This window comes from Ursus arctos, unplaced genomic scaffold, assembly GCF_023065955.2.
Source record: "Ursus arctos isolate Adak ecotype North America unplaced genomic scaffold, UrsArc2.0 scaffold_3, whole genome shotgun sequence".
NCBI lineage: Eukaryota > Metazoa > Chordata > Mammalia > Carnivora > Ursidae > Ursus > Ursus arctos.
Window position 1 is genome coordinate 19,731,237 of NW_026622985.1, and position 17,056 is coordinate 19,748,292.

Sequence of the window (17,056 nt, forward strand, 5' to 3'; positions counted from 1 at the left end):
TTGTGGAGACAGTAATTAACAGTGTTTTCAAAGTATCTGGCGTATTAGATACGCAGTAAGTAGTAGCTGGATCTACATATAGAGTGGAGGTAGATAGAAATTGTCCATTAATCTAATGTCTGCATGAGATGAGAAAACAGTTTGCATTTTTGAACGTCCTGCCGAAGAGGAGTGGTAGGAACCATCCTCAGGTACGGGGGAGTTGGCGAAAAGAGCACGTTTTGAAAGAAATTAGGTGATGAACAGAAGTGAGTAGTTAGGAAACAACTGTAAATTCAGAAATGAAAAGGCTGGCCCTTCTTTACACTGAAGCCTGACAGAGTGAATTGAGTGAAAACGTAACCTACAGGGTGGGAGAAAGTATTTTCATGTCATAAATCCGATGACGGATTAATATCCTCGAATACATGAAGAACTACAACTCAAGAGGAAAACAGCCCCATTTTAAAAATGGGCAGTGGGGGCACCTGGGTGGCTAAGTTGGTTGAGCAGACGTCTGACTCTTGATTTTGGCTCAGTTCAGGATCTCGGGGTCCTGAGATAGAGCCCCGCTGCGCTCAGCTTGGAGTCGGCTTGTGTCTCTCCTGATGCTCCTCCCCCAACTGGCTCTCTCAAATAAGTAAATAAAATCTTGAAGAAAAAAAAAAACTAAAAATGGGCAATGGATTTGAATAGACATCTCTCCAAAGAAAATGTACAAATGGCCAGCAAGCACAGGAAAAAGATGCTCAACAACACTAGTCATTGGGGAAATGCAAATCAAAACCAGGAGATACTGCCTTACATCCATTAGAATGGCTACTATCAAAAAAAGGGGGTGAGGAGAAAGAAGAGTGTTGGTGAGAATATGAAGAAGAAAGAAAACCTTCTGTACTGTTGGTGAGAATGTAAAATGATGTAACTATGGAAAATAGTATGGCAGTTCCTCAAAAAAAAATATAATTACCATATGATCCAGCAATTTCAGTTCTGGATATACTCGAATCAAAAGCTGGGTCTCAAAAAAATAATTTATATATCCATGTTCATAGCAGAAACTAGAATGGTGGTTGCCAGAGCCTAGGGGGAGGCAGAACTGGGGAGTTGCTATTTAATGGGAATAGAGTTTCAGTTTTGCAAGATGAAAAGCGTTTTGACAATTGGTTGTGCAACAAAATGAATGGGGCGCCTGGGTGGCTCAATCAGTTGAGCATTTTCCTTCAGCTCAGGTCACAGAATTGGAATCCAGTCCCCGCAAGGGCCCTCCCTGCTCAGTGGGTAGCCTGCTTCTCCCTCTCCCTCTGCCCCACCTCCCTGGTTGTTCTCTCTTGCTCTCAAATAAATAAAAATTTTTAAAAAGTATTTTAAAAACAAAACAAAATGAATATTTAACACTACTAAACTGTACACTTAAAGAATGGTTAGGATGTGAATTCCATGTTATGTGTATTTTACCACAATCTCACACACACACACACACACACACACACACACACACACACACCAGCCTTATGACCTTAGAGGTAATTGTAAGAATGGATGGGGTAGGTGTGAGAAAAAAGTAAGAAAGTGGATTCAGGTTACTTTGAGCCTTAAAGCCTGTCTTAACAAGTGATTGCATTAATAAAGGGATCAGGAAGAGGTTTAGGGGGAGATAATTAACTTTTTGAAATGTCAATTTCGAAGTGACAGTTTTGTCATGTGGTAGATGGGAGGCCCATTCAACTTATTTAACAGTGAAAATGTAATTCATAGAGAATAATTCTCTAACTTCTGGTGCTCTTTAACACAACAAGTCTTTCATTTTGCTCAACCTATTCGAGATACTGCTGCCGGGCTGGAGCGAGTGGGGGACAGGGGTGAATCTTCATCCACCGGTTTCCTTTTGCTAGTTTTTGCGTTTGACCTCAGTCCTAGAAGGATTACAATTGACTTTATTATACATTAAACAACTAAATTCCAGAATCCTATAATTGTAAATATTGGGGGGGAGGGGGTCGGGAACTTCATTTTTAGATCAGGGTAAAGAGATTACTGGCCTTGGAATACAATCTTAACACCGAGGACGTGGTCTTCTCCAAATGTTATAAGGATTAAATGAGACAACACAGGTAAATTAGTAATATCGCAACAAATATTAGTTGACACTATTATTTACGTAAACGCAAATATATTACAAATCTCTACAAAATTCTCTATAGATATATAGAGAGACTATAATAATTATTCTCAATATTTATTCGTACATATCTTCATTTTTTATTTATACCAGTAGAGCTACTGGAAAAACCTGCGGTTAGGCTCGGGCTAGTAGTGATTTAAAAATAAAAAGAACATTGAAACAGCTGCTTCGGAAAATTATGCTCCACGTGTAGCAGCACCCGGTGGAGGAAAATAATCCTTTTCGCCGGGGAACTGAGGAGTCTAGGAACCTTTCTTTTGTGAGAGTCGGTCCCCAACCGGATCTGAGTCAGAACGGAACTAGGCTGCCGCACACGTTGGCGCGGTGTGTGGGGGTGGAATTGGCCTCCACACCGCGAAAGATTCATCCCGGAAGTAGTTATTGGTAGTCTCCATGCGCCGGTTCCTGGGCGTCGTAGAGCCAAGGCGCGAGGCTCGGACCGAGAGGTAGAGCTGGAGGGGACACTAAGTGCCCTCCGCCCGGGACGCGAACCGCTGCGCCCGCGGGTCTGGTCCCGGCGCCATCATGCTGCTCCTGCCGAGCGCTGCGGACGGCCAGGGCACCGCCATCACCCACGCTCTGACCTCTGGTACGTGCCCACTCAACCCCGGCTCCGTCCCGCCTTAGCCGCCCTTGCCTCAGTCCTCCACCTGCGCGACCCCGAAATCCCTCTGTCCTTGTCCCTGGCGACTAGCCCCCGGACGTGTGGGGCCCTGACGCCGTTGCCTTTTTGCTCCAGGCTATCCAGTAATCTTTGCCCAGACTGAAAGGAAGGAGGGAGGGGGCGTCTTCTTTCGGCTCCTTCAGTTTCTTCCTCCTCTCCCGGCTGCTGACTCATGGATCGGGAGGAGCAGTTCGGGACCGAACCCTCTAGTACCCTAAGAAGGTTCTTGTAAGCATTTCCTTGCCTAGGGCAAGAGTTCCCGCAGCGAGTTCCCACGTGCCTCGGGTCGTACAAAGCCTTGTTGCTGGTGCTCTGTTAAACACCATTCTCCCGCTCTGCTTTTGCTTCGGCTTTGTTTATTTTTAATGTCAGAACTCAGACACTGCTCCTTATACTCAGTATGAAAAGATCCTTGCCGGTACTGCTGCTAATAAGATTTGTGTAGACAGACTTTTTAAAAAGAGTCATTGAGAGTTGAACTGCTGCTGTAGTTTCTTCGATGTATAGCCCAGGACAGTCATGGGTATTGTAAACCTAGTCTCCGGTTTCAGCGATCCACATTAATTACCAGTGCCACTTACAGAGACAGTTGTCGGATGTGATTTTGAGCATATCTCGGGGCACATGTTGCGTTCTGCTCACGGAAGTCTGTGTAATCTTAACACCTAAAGGAAAAGGCTTGAAAGGTGTTGTTCTTCAAAGCTGCGCCCCTACAACACAGCTAGTACTTCTTGAGAATAGTGTTTGAATCCTCTCCTGTATATGGTACAGGAGAGCTGAATTTCCCAAACCAACTAAAGCATGAAAAATCAATTATTTTTAGAAAATTGTGGCCATTAGGTACATGGAACGACTTCTATTTGAGTTACTTGTTGCTGTGCAAAGTAAAGCTTTTTGCATTCATATAGACTATGAAATTAAAATTAAAGTGTTCAGTTTTTTTTCCTTACTCATTGCCTTTCTGGAATTGTTAATATACAGATATACAGTGATTTATTCCTGCTTCTCAGGAATGATGATAAAGCCTTACTTTGATACAACAGTTTGTGGTTTTCAGAGTGGTTTCAAAATGTGGTTTGTCATTCAGTCTTCCAGGGAAACCATAGAAGATAGATATTGTTCCCGTTTTACGGTTGAAGACATCTCTCATTTCACATAGTCACTAATTGTCAGACCTAGACTAAATCCAGAGCTTCTGATTTCAGATCTAGAGCTTGTTTCACTAAAGCATAGCTGTGGTCAGTAAATCCTCATTAGCTGCTTGGAAAATTGTCTTCCAGAACAAATCATTGCTAGTGAATTCTTAAAATTTTTAAAAGCTATCTGAATTCAAGGTTTTAATTAAGATACTTTGACTTGTTTTTAGGAAAAAAAAATTTTTGATGAGGTTAGTTTTTTATGACAGTTGATCATTTATTTTATTGCAATTATTGGTCTAAAAGGAAAGCAGTTGGCAACATTTCTCCCTGTTCCCCACCTTCCTCTCATATTCTCAGAAAAGTTTTGCTGAATATTTTATCAGATAACTGGAAGAGGTTGATTGAATACTCTGTAAATACTAGGAAATGATTATTGCTGACCCTCATGTTAACTGGAATGCAGGCATACCTTGTTTTATGGCACTTCACTTTATTGTGTTTTGGTGATAGTGCATTTCTTACAACTGAAGGTTTGTGGCAACCCTGTGTTGAGCAAGTCTCTCAGGACAACTTTTCCAACAGTATTTGCTTTCTCTGTGTCTCTGTCACGTTTTGGTAATACAGTATTTCAAACTTTGTCACTATTCTTATGGTGATCTATGATGTGATTGACTCGCTGACGGCTCAGATGATGGTTACCATTTTTTAGCAATAAAATATTTTAAAATTAAGGTATACACATGGTTTTTTAAGACATGGTACTGTTAGACTCTTAATAGACTACAGCATACTGTAAACCTAACCTTTATACGTACTGGGATACCAAAAAATATATTTGATTCACTTTTTTGCAGTATTTGCTTTATTGTGGTGGTTTGGAACCAAATCTGCACTATCTCCCAGGTATCCCTGTACTGCAATTATTTCTTTAGTTGATGGTTTTAAAATTACATTCTGGTGCTGTTTTGATCTCATATTGCCTTGAAACAGATTTATTCCATGCAATACATTGAAGCCTCTCTTAACACTTTCAATCACAGCCTCAACACTCTGTCAAGTTGAACCTGTGGGAAGATGGTTTGAAGCTTTTGTTAAGAGGAGAAACAGAAATGCTTCTGCCTCTTTTCAGGAACTGGAGGATAAGAAAGAATTATCAGAAGAATCAGAAGATGAAGAATTGCAGTTGGAAGAGTTTCCCATGTTGAAAACACTTGATCCCAAAGACTGGAAGGTATTTAATATCTGAATCTTTTGTTCAGTCAGATGCTTTGAAAGGCATAGGCAGTTGGCCCGTGAGTTTTCCATCAGTGAGCCATGTTTCAAGATGCTTCAACGAGAACCATAATTGAGCACCTGTTTATTGTTAAGCTCTGAGTGGGATAGCACTGGTCATACGATACTGTCTCTGATGGAAAAATCTAGGAATTTTTCACAGAAAACATGTTTGAACTGGACTTAAAAGGGGCAGTTTTTGAAGCAGAGAAGGGAGAAAAGGTGTTCTGGGCAGAAGGAATAGATCTGCAAAGACACAAAGGAGTGAAGAATGTATATCACCTCTTCAGGGATTAATGAAAAGTAGAGTGGGTAGGGTACTTAAAGGGTGGTGGTGAGAAATTAATCCTGAAACAAGTCTCTAGACCAAATTCTGTTGTACTGTCCTTTTTATGTCATGCTAAGGAAGGAACTAAGATTTTATTTTCAGGGCAGTAGGAAGTCATCAAAAGTTTCTAAGCTAATTTTAGCAAAGTAATTCTCCTGGCAGTACAGAAAATTGCTTGAAAAGGGAGGGCAGGACTGGAAGGGAAGTGAATAGTTTGCTGTCACGGGGCTAGTGCAATAATCCAAGCCTGCAGATGCATACTTGAGCTAAATTTATGGCTGGGTTTTGAGGAAGAGGGAACATGTGCTTTTTTTGGAGGTAGACTTGATAGAGCTTGGTGACCTTGACTGTGTGGTACAAGAAAAGGAGATGTACTCAGAAGACCTCTGAGCATTCCAGCTTGAATGACCTGCTGGAGTGATGTCAGTCACCAACACTGGGTTGCAGGAATAAGGAAGTTTGTGGGGAATGTGGTGTTTGTGTTCAAGTTTGGCAATGTCAAAATTGAGGTTCCAGTAATGTACTGATGAAGTCTTCTAGTAAATGGTTAGAAATTAGGGGCGGCTGGGTGGCACAGCGGTTAAGCGTCTGCCTTCGGCTCAGGGCGTGATCCTGGCGTTATGGGATCAAGCCCCACGTCCGGCTCCTCTGCTATGAGCCTGCTTCTTCCTCTCCCACTCCCCCTGCTTGTGTTCCCTCTCTCACTGGCTGTCTCTATCTCTGTCGAATAAATAAATAAAATCTTTAAAAAAAAAAAAAAAAGAAATTGGTCTGTGGCTCTGAAAGGACGATAAAGCCAAGAACATTTGCAAGTTATTGGCAAGTTGTAGGTGGTAGTTGAACCTGGGGGAGTTGAGTGATAATGAGCCGAGGAGAAGAATATTGACAAATAGGTATCACATAAAGCTTAAGTAGGCACTAGTATACTTAAATATGTATACCGTGGAATTAGAGTGCCAGAATTCAAATCTGGTTCTGCCCATTTAGTGCGCTGCGACCTTGGGAAAGTTACTTGATGCGTCTGTTTCATGTGGTGAGATTGCTAACAGCTCAAAGGAGTAGAGTGAGGATTAATGCAATGATGCATATAAAGCACTTAACCTAGTGCTTGACGTGCGATAAGTACTAAACAGATAGTAGATAATGAGTTCCTGTCTCCTAGCTTGTGAGGGTTAAATGAGATCAAGTGTACGTGTAAAGCACTTAGAAAAGTAAATAAGCACTCAAAATGTTAGCTGATTCACATACTGTCATGATCAATTTTAAAAGAAAAGAACTGAATGTTGAGCCTGAGTAAGGGGTGGGCAGAGGAGGAGAAGCAGCAAAAGATACTAAGAAGAGTGAAAGAGGTAGAAAAAAACAAGAGACATTTGTTCAACTATTAAACATCAGGCACTAGACTCTTCTGGAAACTAGGAGAGGAAGAAGTCCCAAGAAGGACAAACAGTTACCTGTGTCACTGCTTTGGAGAGGTCAGTCACATAACATGAATAATAATAAAAGCCACTGGGGGGGCGCCTGGGTGGCACAGCGGTTAAGCATCTGCCTTCGGCTCAGGGCGTGATCCCGGCGTTATGGGATCGAGCCCCACATCAGGCTCTTCCGCTATGAGCCTGCTTCTTCCTCTCCCACTCCCCCAGCTTGTGTTCCCTCTCTCGCTGGCTGTCTCTATCTCTGTCGAATAAATAAATAAAATCTTAAAATAAAAAATAAAAGCCACTGGGTATGGCACCCGAAGGGTAGGTGACCACATTGAAAGCAGTTCTGGTGTTTGGTTGGGAGGGCAAGTGGTTACAGATGGGTTGAGTAATTAGGAGGCGAAGCTGGGCTGTAGAGAAAATACTAACGAGAGAAAGGCTGGGTCAGGAGAAGATAGAATTGGGGACCATCGAGGTCTACAAGAGAAAAAAGGAAGAAAGATGGAGGTCTTTGATATAGAAAAGAGTAGGTGACATCAGAACAAGGTAGCAGGGTTCATACCTTGGTTTAGTTAATTGTTTCTTTCAGCAAGCAGGGATCAGGCATCTGCTTTGTGTCAGACGCTGTTCTGGGGGCTGAGGAGTCTGCCAAACAAGACAGTATCACTGCTCCCACGTAGTTTCTAGTCCAGTGAGGAGACAGACAATAAGGAAACAGTCAAGGACATGGTCACCAGGTGCTGGGCAAAAAAGTAGAACAGGGTCCTGTGATAGAGTGTCCAGATGACTGCTTTAGGTTGGGTGGGCAGGGAAGGCCTGTGGAGTTGACATTTAAGATAAAACCTGAATGACACGCAGAGATCAGGGAGAATGGCATTCCAGGCAGAGAGCTTGTGTGGGGGCAGAAAGAAGTTCGAAGTGTGCCAGGAACTGAAGAAGGCAAATGCGTGGAGCAGCATGGAGCAGGGAGAGGTGAGGAGGTTAAGGAGCAGTAGTCACTGGACAAGCCACTGGAGAGTTGGGAGCAATAACAATTTGTAAGTACTTTAGGGGAAACAAGAAGGAACAGAGATGGGCAGAGAAGGTTGTCTCTTTTAAATAAGGTGATAACATTTAGGCTGAGACTGAAGGATGAGAAGGTGAAGAGTGTGGAGAGTGTGCAAGGTGGGGAGAACAGCACGTGAAGAGAAAGGGCTTGCTGTCTGCAGGGAACTGCACCACCACTCTTGGATTTGGAAATGAGTGACTAAGGTAGAGAGTGACAGGCTGGGAATAGCGAGCAAGAGGTGGAGGTGCTCCATATGTCGGGCTCAGAGGAGAGGTCTGTGCTCAAGTGAACTGGGGAGTCATAAGCATGTACAGGGTACTAACTATATTCTAGCCCTGGCGTTGGCTCATGTCACCCAGGACCAAATTAGAGAAACCAGAGAAACCCCAGAACTGAGCTTTGCAGGTCCTAGAGAAGCCAGTAGAAGTGGCTGAAAAAAGGTACTGGCAGGTGGGATGAAAAGAATGAATGCACGGAACAGCAAAGGAAGGTGATATTTCAAGAAAGGAGTCAGCTGTGCTGCCACTGGGAGCTGAAGTCAAGTGAGGGCAGATGAATGATCTTGGACTTGGCACCTGGAAATTCTTACTGGAGAGAGCAGCCTCATTGCACCTGGGGTGGGAGTGGATGGAGCAGAACCAAAGTGGAGTGAGTGGTTTGAAAATGAATGCTAAAAAAAAAAAAGAAGAAAAAAAAGAAAATGAATGCTAAAGGAGGTAAACGTGTGGGCGACTTTTTCAACAAGTTTAACTTGATGAACAGCAGAAAAATGGGAGATAGAGCGGTAACTGGAAAGGGGATCTTGGAAGTATTTTTAGGATAAGAGCTAACAGGGGCACCTGGATGGTTCAGTCAGTTAAGCATCTGCCTTCAGGTCAGGTTGTGATCCCAGGGTCCTGGGATCGAGCCCCAAGTCAGGCTCCCTGATCACTGGGGAGCCTACTCCTTCTTCTGCCTCTCCCCTCAGCTTTTGTGCATGCACTGTCTTTCTCTCAGATAAATCAATAAAATCTTAAAAAAAAAAAAAAAGGTGAGAGCTAACAGTATGTTTTTATATGGATGAAGATAATCCAGTTGAAATTTAGGAGATAACTGAAAGATGCTAGTATTTTGAGGAGACTTAGAGAAGACAGGGCTCAGAACCAAGAAGGAGGATGGTGTAGTTTCTCTTGGTAGGACAGGCTTTTTCAGTTGTGAATGGAGGGAAAGGGAAAAGATATATGGATGCCAGTAGGGTGGTAGAAGGATTGAGTAGGAAATTGAGTAGGATAATTTACATTTTTTAGTTTAGCAGGAGGCAGGGCTGTTGATAAGAGGGTAGAGAAGGATCTGTGAGATGGAGGAGAGACTAGAGAAAGAGTAACCTTAGAGAGTAATAAGGTAAATCAGCTGGAACAAAGTATGATTGCCAGGCGCAGTGAAGGAGCCCATCCCTACGGACTCCGCAGTCCTGAATTGAAAGGGAAATGAGTCAGGGGCGCCTTGGTGGCACAGCGGTTGAGCGTCTGCCTTTGGCTCAGGGCGTGATCCCGGCGTTGTGGGATCGAGCCCCACATCAGGCTCCTCCGGTGTGAGCCTGCTTCTTCCTCTCCCACTCCCCCTGCCTGTGTTCCCTCTCTCGCTGGCTGTCTCTATCTCTGTCGAATAAATAAATAAAATCTTTAAAAAAAATAAAAAATAAATAAAGGGAAATGAGTCAGCCCTGCTTGACTTTTTCCTCCCATGTTACATGCCCTCAACTCCCTTTCCTCACCACTCACTTCTCCAATACCAGATACAGCCTTTGAGTTCTGCAGGGAGACTTCAGTTGCTACTTCAGCTTGTAAATTCACAAGGATGTTAACCAAAGCAGAAACAAAAGCAGGTATTTCCTCTCCAGAGAAGCCTCGGCCCTCAGTTTCTCAAAATTTCCATGCAACCTACCTTCTTTGCTTAATATGACTCCTAGTTCTATCATTGCCCTGCCCCAACCCTGTGGGGCTGTGATAATGCTTCCCTCTGTTCTGAAATCTTCCTGGCTATACCCTGATTTAAGGATGGCTATAAGATATTAGTAGGTGTTAAGAGAAAAATGGGCTCCGTGGTCAAGTAAGTTTGGAAAATGCTGTGTTTTGCAGGTTTGTGTTTTTTTTTTTAATTGCAGGACTTCTCAGAGCCTTTATTAGGTTTATGTGCATACAAATCATGAAGGCTATATCACAATCCACATTTCCCCAGACTTACTACAGAATCCATTTTATATGCAATGTCTCACTGGACTCCTATTATGGGAAGCACTATTTTAGGGTACCAGCACAAGGGATAAGATATATTGCTCTGTTTCACACTTGACTCGCTTTTGTGTCTTTATCAGAACCAGGATCATTATGCAGTACTTGGACTTTGCCATGTAAGATACAAAGCTACACAGAGACAGATCAAAGCAGCTCGTAAGTACTTAGTTCTTTTGAGATAATCCAATATCTGGTATAGGAAATGCTATCTTTTTGAAAAGATATGCACAATCATAGTCTATAGCCATAAATCTAGATTCAACAGCATTTGATATATGGTCGTAACAATGCATAACCACAGTCTCCTTTACCTTCAGAACCAGAAAAAAGCAATCATTCTCATGCATGGACTTTTTCACTGGGGATAAGAAATCAGAGGGTGGGAGGGTCGGTGTGTTTGTAACCAAGATAAAGAACATTCTTCCAATGGCAAGCTTTTTAAAAATGTTTCATTTCCCACTAGAAGTATGGCCAGCTGTATTTAGCGGAATCTGCCTTGTTACTTAGGTTTTTTGATGTTATTTTGTGGTTTGGGTTACATTTTTATTGATACCACCCTGTGTCTTCTGCCCAAGAAAGAATTATCTGACGTTTTACTGCTTTCTTCATTAATAAGATTAAAAATTTCGGGGGAATTGTTGGGAACCTAGTCTTCACATGCCTTGGAAAACACAATCCCCTTAGTACTCTACACACCATTCGGTTCACTTGGTTAGTAAAGTTTGATGAAAGAGGTGAAGGTGATTAGTTTTCTGTGTTTTATCTTAGGAGAATGTTCTGCCCTCCACTCTAGAGAATGGATATTGAGGTCAGAGGAGGTAAGATTGTGACCATATGGAAGAGGAGTTAGGGAGTCAAGGCCAGTCAGGAGGAGAAAGTATTGTCCTTGGAGGAAGATGGCAGAATGAGACCCATCTCATGTTGAGAAATACTAGTTGACACTAACTATAGTAGATAAACTCAAAATGTTCTCCACTAATGCTTATATTTAGGAAAATCACAGGAAATATTTTTAATAAGGTGAAGGAATTTATGAGATTATTTTAGATCTATTCAGTTTCTTAAAAAGCTGGCATGGTTTTAGACTAAGCATATGTTAATGCATATGAATAGCCATTGCAATGTACAGAACTGCCAGGGAAATTGATTTGCCATGGAAAAATATTTGCAAAGTCTTGCTATATGAAAGAGCAGCATACAAATACCAAGTGAGTCTTGATACATATAAATTTGTGAAAGAATTGGAAGTGATTTAGGATTATGAAAATAGTTGAAAGAATTGTTTTTTTCTCCAAAGATAAAAAATGTACAATGAGCTGTAGAAGAAACATTCATTTGTTTCTAAGTCCATCATTTTATTGGCATAATAGAAGTTAATTTTTAATACTCTATAGCCAGAAGTTTTGCAACCCCAGTGCACCAGATTATTAACATTAAGTAGAATTATAATTCACTCTCTGCCACTGTGTTGATATTCTCAGTATTTATTCAAAAGGCAACTGATGTTCTCTTACCTCTGTCATTATAAAAAAAGGCAGTTGCTTGCTTTACTGCTTTCTGAAATTTAGTTCAAAAGTAAAAATGCGAAGTTAGTGTTCACAGATCCCGTAATTATTAACACAGAGAAGCCTAATAAAAATAAAAATCTTACTGCATATGAGATCCTTCAAGTTCTTACATACTATTACACTTATAAAAGAGTTTTCTTTTTGTTTAATGTATTTTGAATTGCTATAATGAAAATTAAAAAGTGAAGGATGAATAGAATAAGTGGTCTTTTTTTCTGTTTTCTGCATTATCTGAAAAGAATAAGTCACTAGAAAAGTTGAATGATGGGTTAAGAGAAAGTACTTGAATACTAAAAGTGGGATTTCAGTTGCTTACATAATTTTGTTTTGAAGTAAAATAGCCACACTGGCAAATGATGTGTGTAGGTTTGATATTCTTTGCACGGAAGCGAAGTCTTCAGTGATTTGAATTTTCTAAATTTAATAATTTTAGTTCAAAATATTTGTGGCATTTTAAACTGAAGCCGTTCCTTATGCTTCTTAAAAATTAAAAATCCTGTTTAGAGACATTTTATAATAATAGCAGTAGGAATGTACAGTAAAAGCCTTTTTTGCTAATGTACCCTCACAACATCCCAGAAACTGTCTTCAGTGGAAGGAGAGGGGGATATCTTTGACATTTCAGTAAACAGTTGCTACTGGCAAATTACCCGTTTATTTTTCAGACAGTGTTTCTTTGGCCTCCTTTATTTTTAATATTGAGAAATATCTTTTGCCCCCTCCACAAAAGACGATGTAAGACAGTTTCAGGACTCTCTAATGTACATGGATGAGTAAAGATTAGGCAGAAAACTCCACGAAGAAAAAACCAGTGCAGCGTAAGAGGAGACTATCCAACAAAAAATGAAGCATCACCTCTCAGACTTCTAAGGTTCAAAAGAAAATTTAAGTATCTCCTCATGTTGTCAGTAACATATGAAGACACTGCTTTGGGGACGTGGTGTAGGCATTGCGGAAAGAGACTAGGGAGAAATAAGTAGAATTGTGTGGAAACTGAAAACAGAGCAGAATTTAGAATTCCAGAGGTTTACGTACAATTAGAAAAACAGTAAAGCAGAGGACAACCTTGAGGAATGTTCCCAAGATTCGGAGAGAAAGAATAAAGGGATGGCAGATTTCTAAAGACCTCAGAAAAATGTCACAAACCATAATTGCAAATGAAGAAGGAAACTTACCGGTTTATAAGAAAATACATCTTGGGATTGAGAATGTTTGCGGGCATGTGACTTAGGTTTCACCGCCCAGCGCATTCACAGGAGAGCAGCGTGGGTTAGGCTGTGCTGCACAGAATCCATTTTGCCAGCAGGTGTGGAGGCGCCCTGCAGAGCTTATGGCTTTACCCCGAGGCCCTGGCCATGGAAGTAGCCTGTGCTCAGTTTCTCTAGTGCCCCGCAGTGCTGGGATCATCACACCTCTGAACTATCTCCTATGATTTGATTATAGTTCCTAGGTACATAGCTTTCAAGCCCTATCGTCTGACTCTCTCAGAGATTCTGTGAGCTGCCTAATAACGTTTAATAAATTCCTTTTCTGCTTAAACCAGCCAGAAGACAGAAATGCCTTTTCTGCAATGTTAGTAAAGAAACTGATGATATACTAGACTACTAAAAAAATGTGAGTTCAAAAAACCAAAAATGTATTTGTCAGTTTTTGAAGCCCTGCAGTATATGTAGAAATTACTAAGTTTGTTATGCCTGTAAAAAGATTTGTACACAAACGCTTATAGCAGCCTTATTCACAATATCCAAAAACTAGAAACCACCCAGTATTCACCAGCAGGATCATGGGTGAGCAAACTGCAGTATATTCATACAGTAGATTAGTACTCGGTGGTTAAAAAAAGAAGAGATAGCTAAGACATTGGGTTGAGCAGAAGAGATACAAAGACAGACTAGAATTCCATTTACATGAAGTTCAAGAGCAAAAGTTGTCTGTGGTGAAAGAAGTCATGGGGTACGGCATGGGAGTTGACTGGAAAGCGCAAAGGGAACTCGATGATGGAAATGGTCTGTACTTTCTTTGGTGGTAGTTTTAGGGTGTATACAATTGTCAAAATTCAATGTCAGTTTTATTTTAATTCAGTAAAAGATGTGCTTAAACAAAAAAACAATCATTTGGGAAATCAGATATACTCTTTGGGGCCTAGAAAGTTACAAAACTTGTATTAAGAGATTCTTTTTGTAAAAGTAAAATCATTGCCTATCAAAACTTGAGGGATGGCAGTTAGAGCTGCACCGTAAGTAAGTTCATTGCCTTAAACTGTTACTTTTTAAAAAGAGGTAAAAATAGGGGCGCCTGGGTGGCTCAGTCGTTAAGCATTTGCCTTTGGCTCGGGGCGTGATCCCGGAGTCCTGGGATTGAGCCCCGCTTTGGGCTCCTCCGCTGGGAGCCTGCTTCTTCCTCTCCCACTCCCCCTGCTTGTGTTCTCTGTCTCACTGGCTATCTCTCTCTCTCTGTCAAATAAATAAAATCTTAAAAAAGAAGGGGGGGGGAATAAAATGGGCATCTAATTCAGATGTTTAAAAGAATAGCACTAAGGGACATGGAAAAATAGAAAAGATAAAACAGCAGCATCCCGAAGTGAATTTATAAGAAGAAAAAACAAATAGTGAAATACAGAAAGAAATCATTATAGTATGATATTTTTAATGGAGACCACTATTAAATGTAATATATTCAAAAATTTTGTTAAATGAACTTTTTTGAGAGGCACCTGGGTGGCTCAGTCAGTTAGGCTTCTGCCTTCAGCTCAGGTCAAGATAGAGCCTGGCATTGGCATTGGGCTCCTTGCTCAGCGGGGAGTCTGCTTCTCCCTCTGCCTTTGCCCCTCCCCCTGCTTGTGAGCGTGCATGAGCTCACTCTCCCTCTCTCTCTCTCTCAAATAATTTTTTGAAATTGAGGAAGAAATTTTAAAGGCAAATGTTTTTTATTTATTTTAGAGAATGCACGCGGGTGGTGAGGCAGAGGGAGAGGGAGGGAGAGAACCTCCAGCAGACTGTGTGGCGAGCATGGAGCCCAACACAGAGCTCAGTCTCTCAACCCTGAGATCATGACCTGAGCCAAAACCAAGAGTCAGATGCTTAACCGACTGAGCCACCCAGGCATCCTTAAATAGGAAGAAATTTTAAAAGTTAGGAAAGAATCACCTCCTGAAAAAAAAATGTTTTTAGGGGCACCTGGCTGGCTCAGTTGGAAGAGCATGCAATTCTTGATCTTGGGGGTTGTGAGTCGGAGCTCCACAGTGGGTATAGAGATTACTTAGATAAATTAACTTTAAAAACTATTCATAGCAACTTGAATTTAACAGCACATTAAAAGAATAATACCCACAGACAGGTAGGATTTCTCTCGGGAATCTAACTTAGGAAATATATTAATATAGCTAAATCTATAGTTTAGATAATATGTGATTTCCTAAATAGTGAAAATGTATAAAACAGTTTAATAGCCATTCTTTTTTGATAAATAGAACTTTGCAAAGAAATACAGTTAATTTCCTACTTTGGTAAGTATTTCACACCCGCAGCCAACAAATTTAACCATGTGGTTAGTGATATGACCATTAAAATCCATGGGAGAAGCTAACCTGCCTATTATTCTTTATGCTGTTTTAGGAGTGTGGTTTAGTGAATTAAGATATTAAATAAGAGAACTAATGGAAAGAAAAATATATATATTATTTGTAGGTAATACAGGCTCTACCTAGAAAACGAAAAAAAGGTTGAGTCAAGTGGCTAGATGCAGGAGAAATATCAAAAATAATAGTTTTTGGAAGTCACTATCAAATTTGTTAGGAGTGTATAATCATTTTAAAGATGATCCAGGGCTAGAATAGGTAATCATAAACAAACCCTGATTAAATTTACTATGATAAAAGAGGCATCATCACTGGAGAAGGGAAGGATTGTTAGATGTTATTAGCACTTCGAAAAATGAGAGGGTTAGATATTTACTTGAATATGTTAAAATTCTAAAAAAACTTAAAGACTTTTTTAAATTTTTCAGTTCTAACCACAGAAAATACTAATGAAACTACAAAATATATTGTTGAGTATGATAAAGTACCTTATGCGTTTATAAGTACTGAAAAAAATTATAAAGGAAATGATCAGTAAATATAAATGAAAATGACTGGTACGTATATTGTACATATATAAATTTTGTAACTGTACATATATATGACATATGTACATATACGTTATTTTATATATATGTAAAACTTCTATTTTGAGGATTTTTTCCCCATCATTTAGGGTTCCCATTAGGTTAGTTGGCAGTGAAAATCTCACATCTCAAAAAGTAGAAGTTTTACGTATATATAAATAATGTATGTATATATATATGTCGTGAATATATATATATGTAGATATGTATAATGTATATATATCATACATATCACAAGGAAAATGACAACTGTATTCATAGAAAAAGCATTTTAGAAACAAATACAGTAGGTAATCACTTTTTAAATTAAAGCTGAGGTATTAAGAAAATTGAGTTTTGCTGAGCAGGAATTGAACAGGGAATTTAGGGGTCTCAGTTTTTCCATTGTAAAATTTAAAATGTGACTAGATAATCTCTAACATCCCTTCTAGTTTTAAAATTATTTTTTTTAAGATTTATAAAAAATTTTTTATTTGAGAGAGTGAGTGAGCGAAAGAGCATGAGCAGGGGGAGAAAGAGAAGCACACTCCCCACTGAGCAGGGAGCCCGACATGGGGCCCGATTCAGAGACTCCAGGATCATGACCTGAGCTGAAATCAAGAGTCAAGACGCTTAACTGGCTGAGCCACCCGGGCGCCCCAGATTATACTTAGTTTAAAAAAAAAATTCTTTTTTTTTTTTTTTTTTTTTTGTTTTGGCAAGTTTCTTTTCAATATATCCCCCACAAGCATCACGAGCTATTTATTACTTAGTGTTACATGAGATAAAGGGTTTGGTTTTTTTTTTAAGATCTTATTTATTTATTTGACAGTGAGCACAAGCAAGGGGAGTGACAGGCTCCCTGCTCAGCAGGGAGCCCGACATGGGACTTAACTGCCTGAGCCACCCAGGCGCCCCCATGAGATAAAGGTTTTAAGTAATACATGATGTAAAACAAAAGAATGTTTTAAAATAAGTGATCACTTCCTTTAAACTCATGACTTCTGTTTAGAATCTTTTTGGCAAATGTAAAAGTGCTCAG

At 40.3% G+C, this 17,056-nt stretch overlaps 1 protein-coding gene across 2 annotated transcripts in view; it reads left to right on the forward strand.

Moving 5' to 3' along the window:
* The first annotated feature begins 2,451 nt into the window (after nt 1-2,451).
* Nucleotides 2,452-17,056, forward strand: part of DNAJC2 (DnaJ heat shock protein family (Hsp40) member C2) — a 33,745-nt gene continuing 19,140 nt past the window's right edge. The window contains exons 1-3 of one of the 2 annotated variants that reach the window (XM_026504058.4): nt 2,452-2,750; nt 5,005-5,195; nt 10,384-10,459. In XM_026504058.4, coding sequence (XP_026359843.2) covers nt 2,687-2,750; nt 5,005-5,195; nt 10,384-10,459 — 331 coding nt within the window. In that variant the 5' untranslated portion in view covers nt 2,452-2,686. The remainder of the gene's footprint in view (nt 2,751-5,004; nt 5,196-10,383; nt 10,460-17,056) is intronic. The other variant, XM_048212887.2, reaches the window with a different exon arrangement.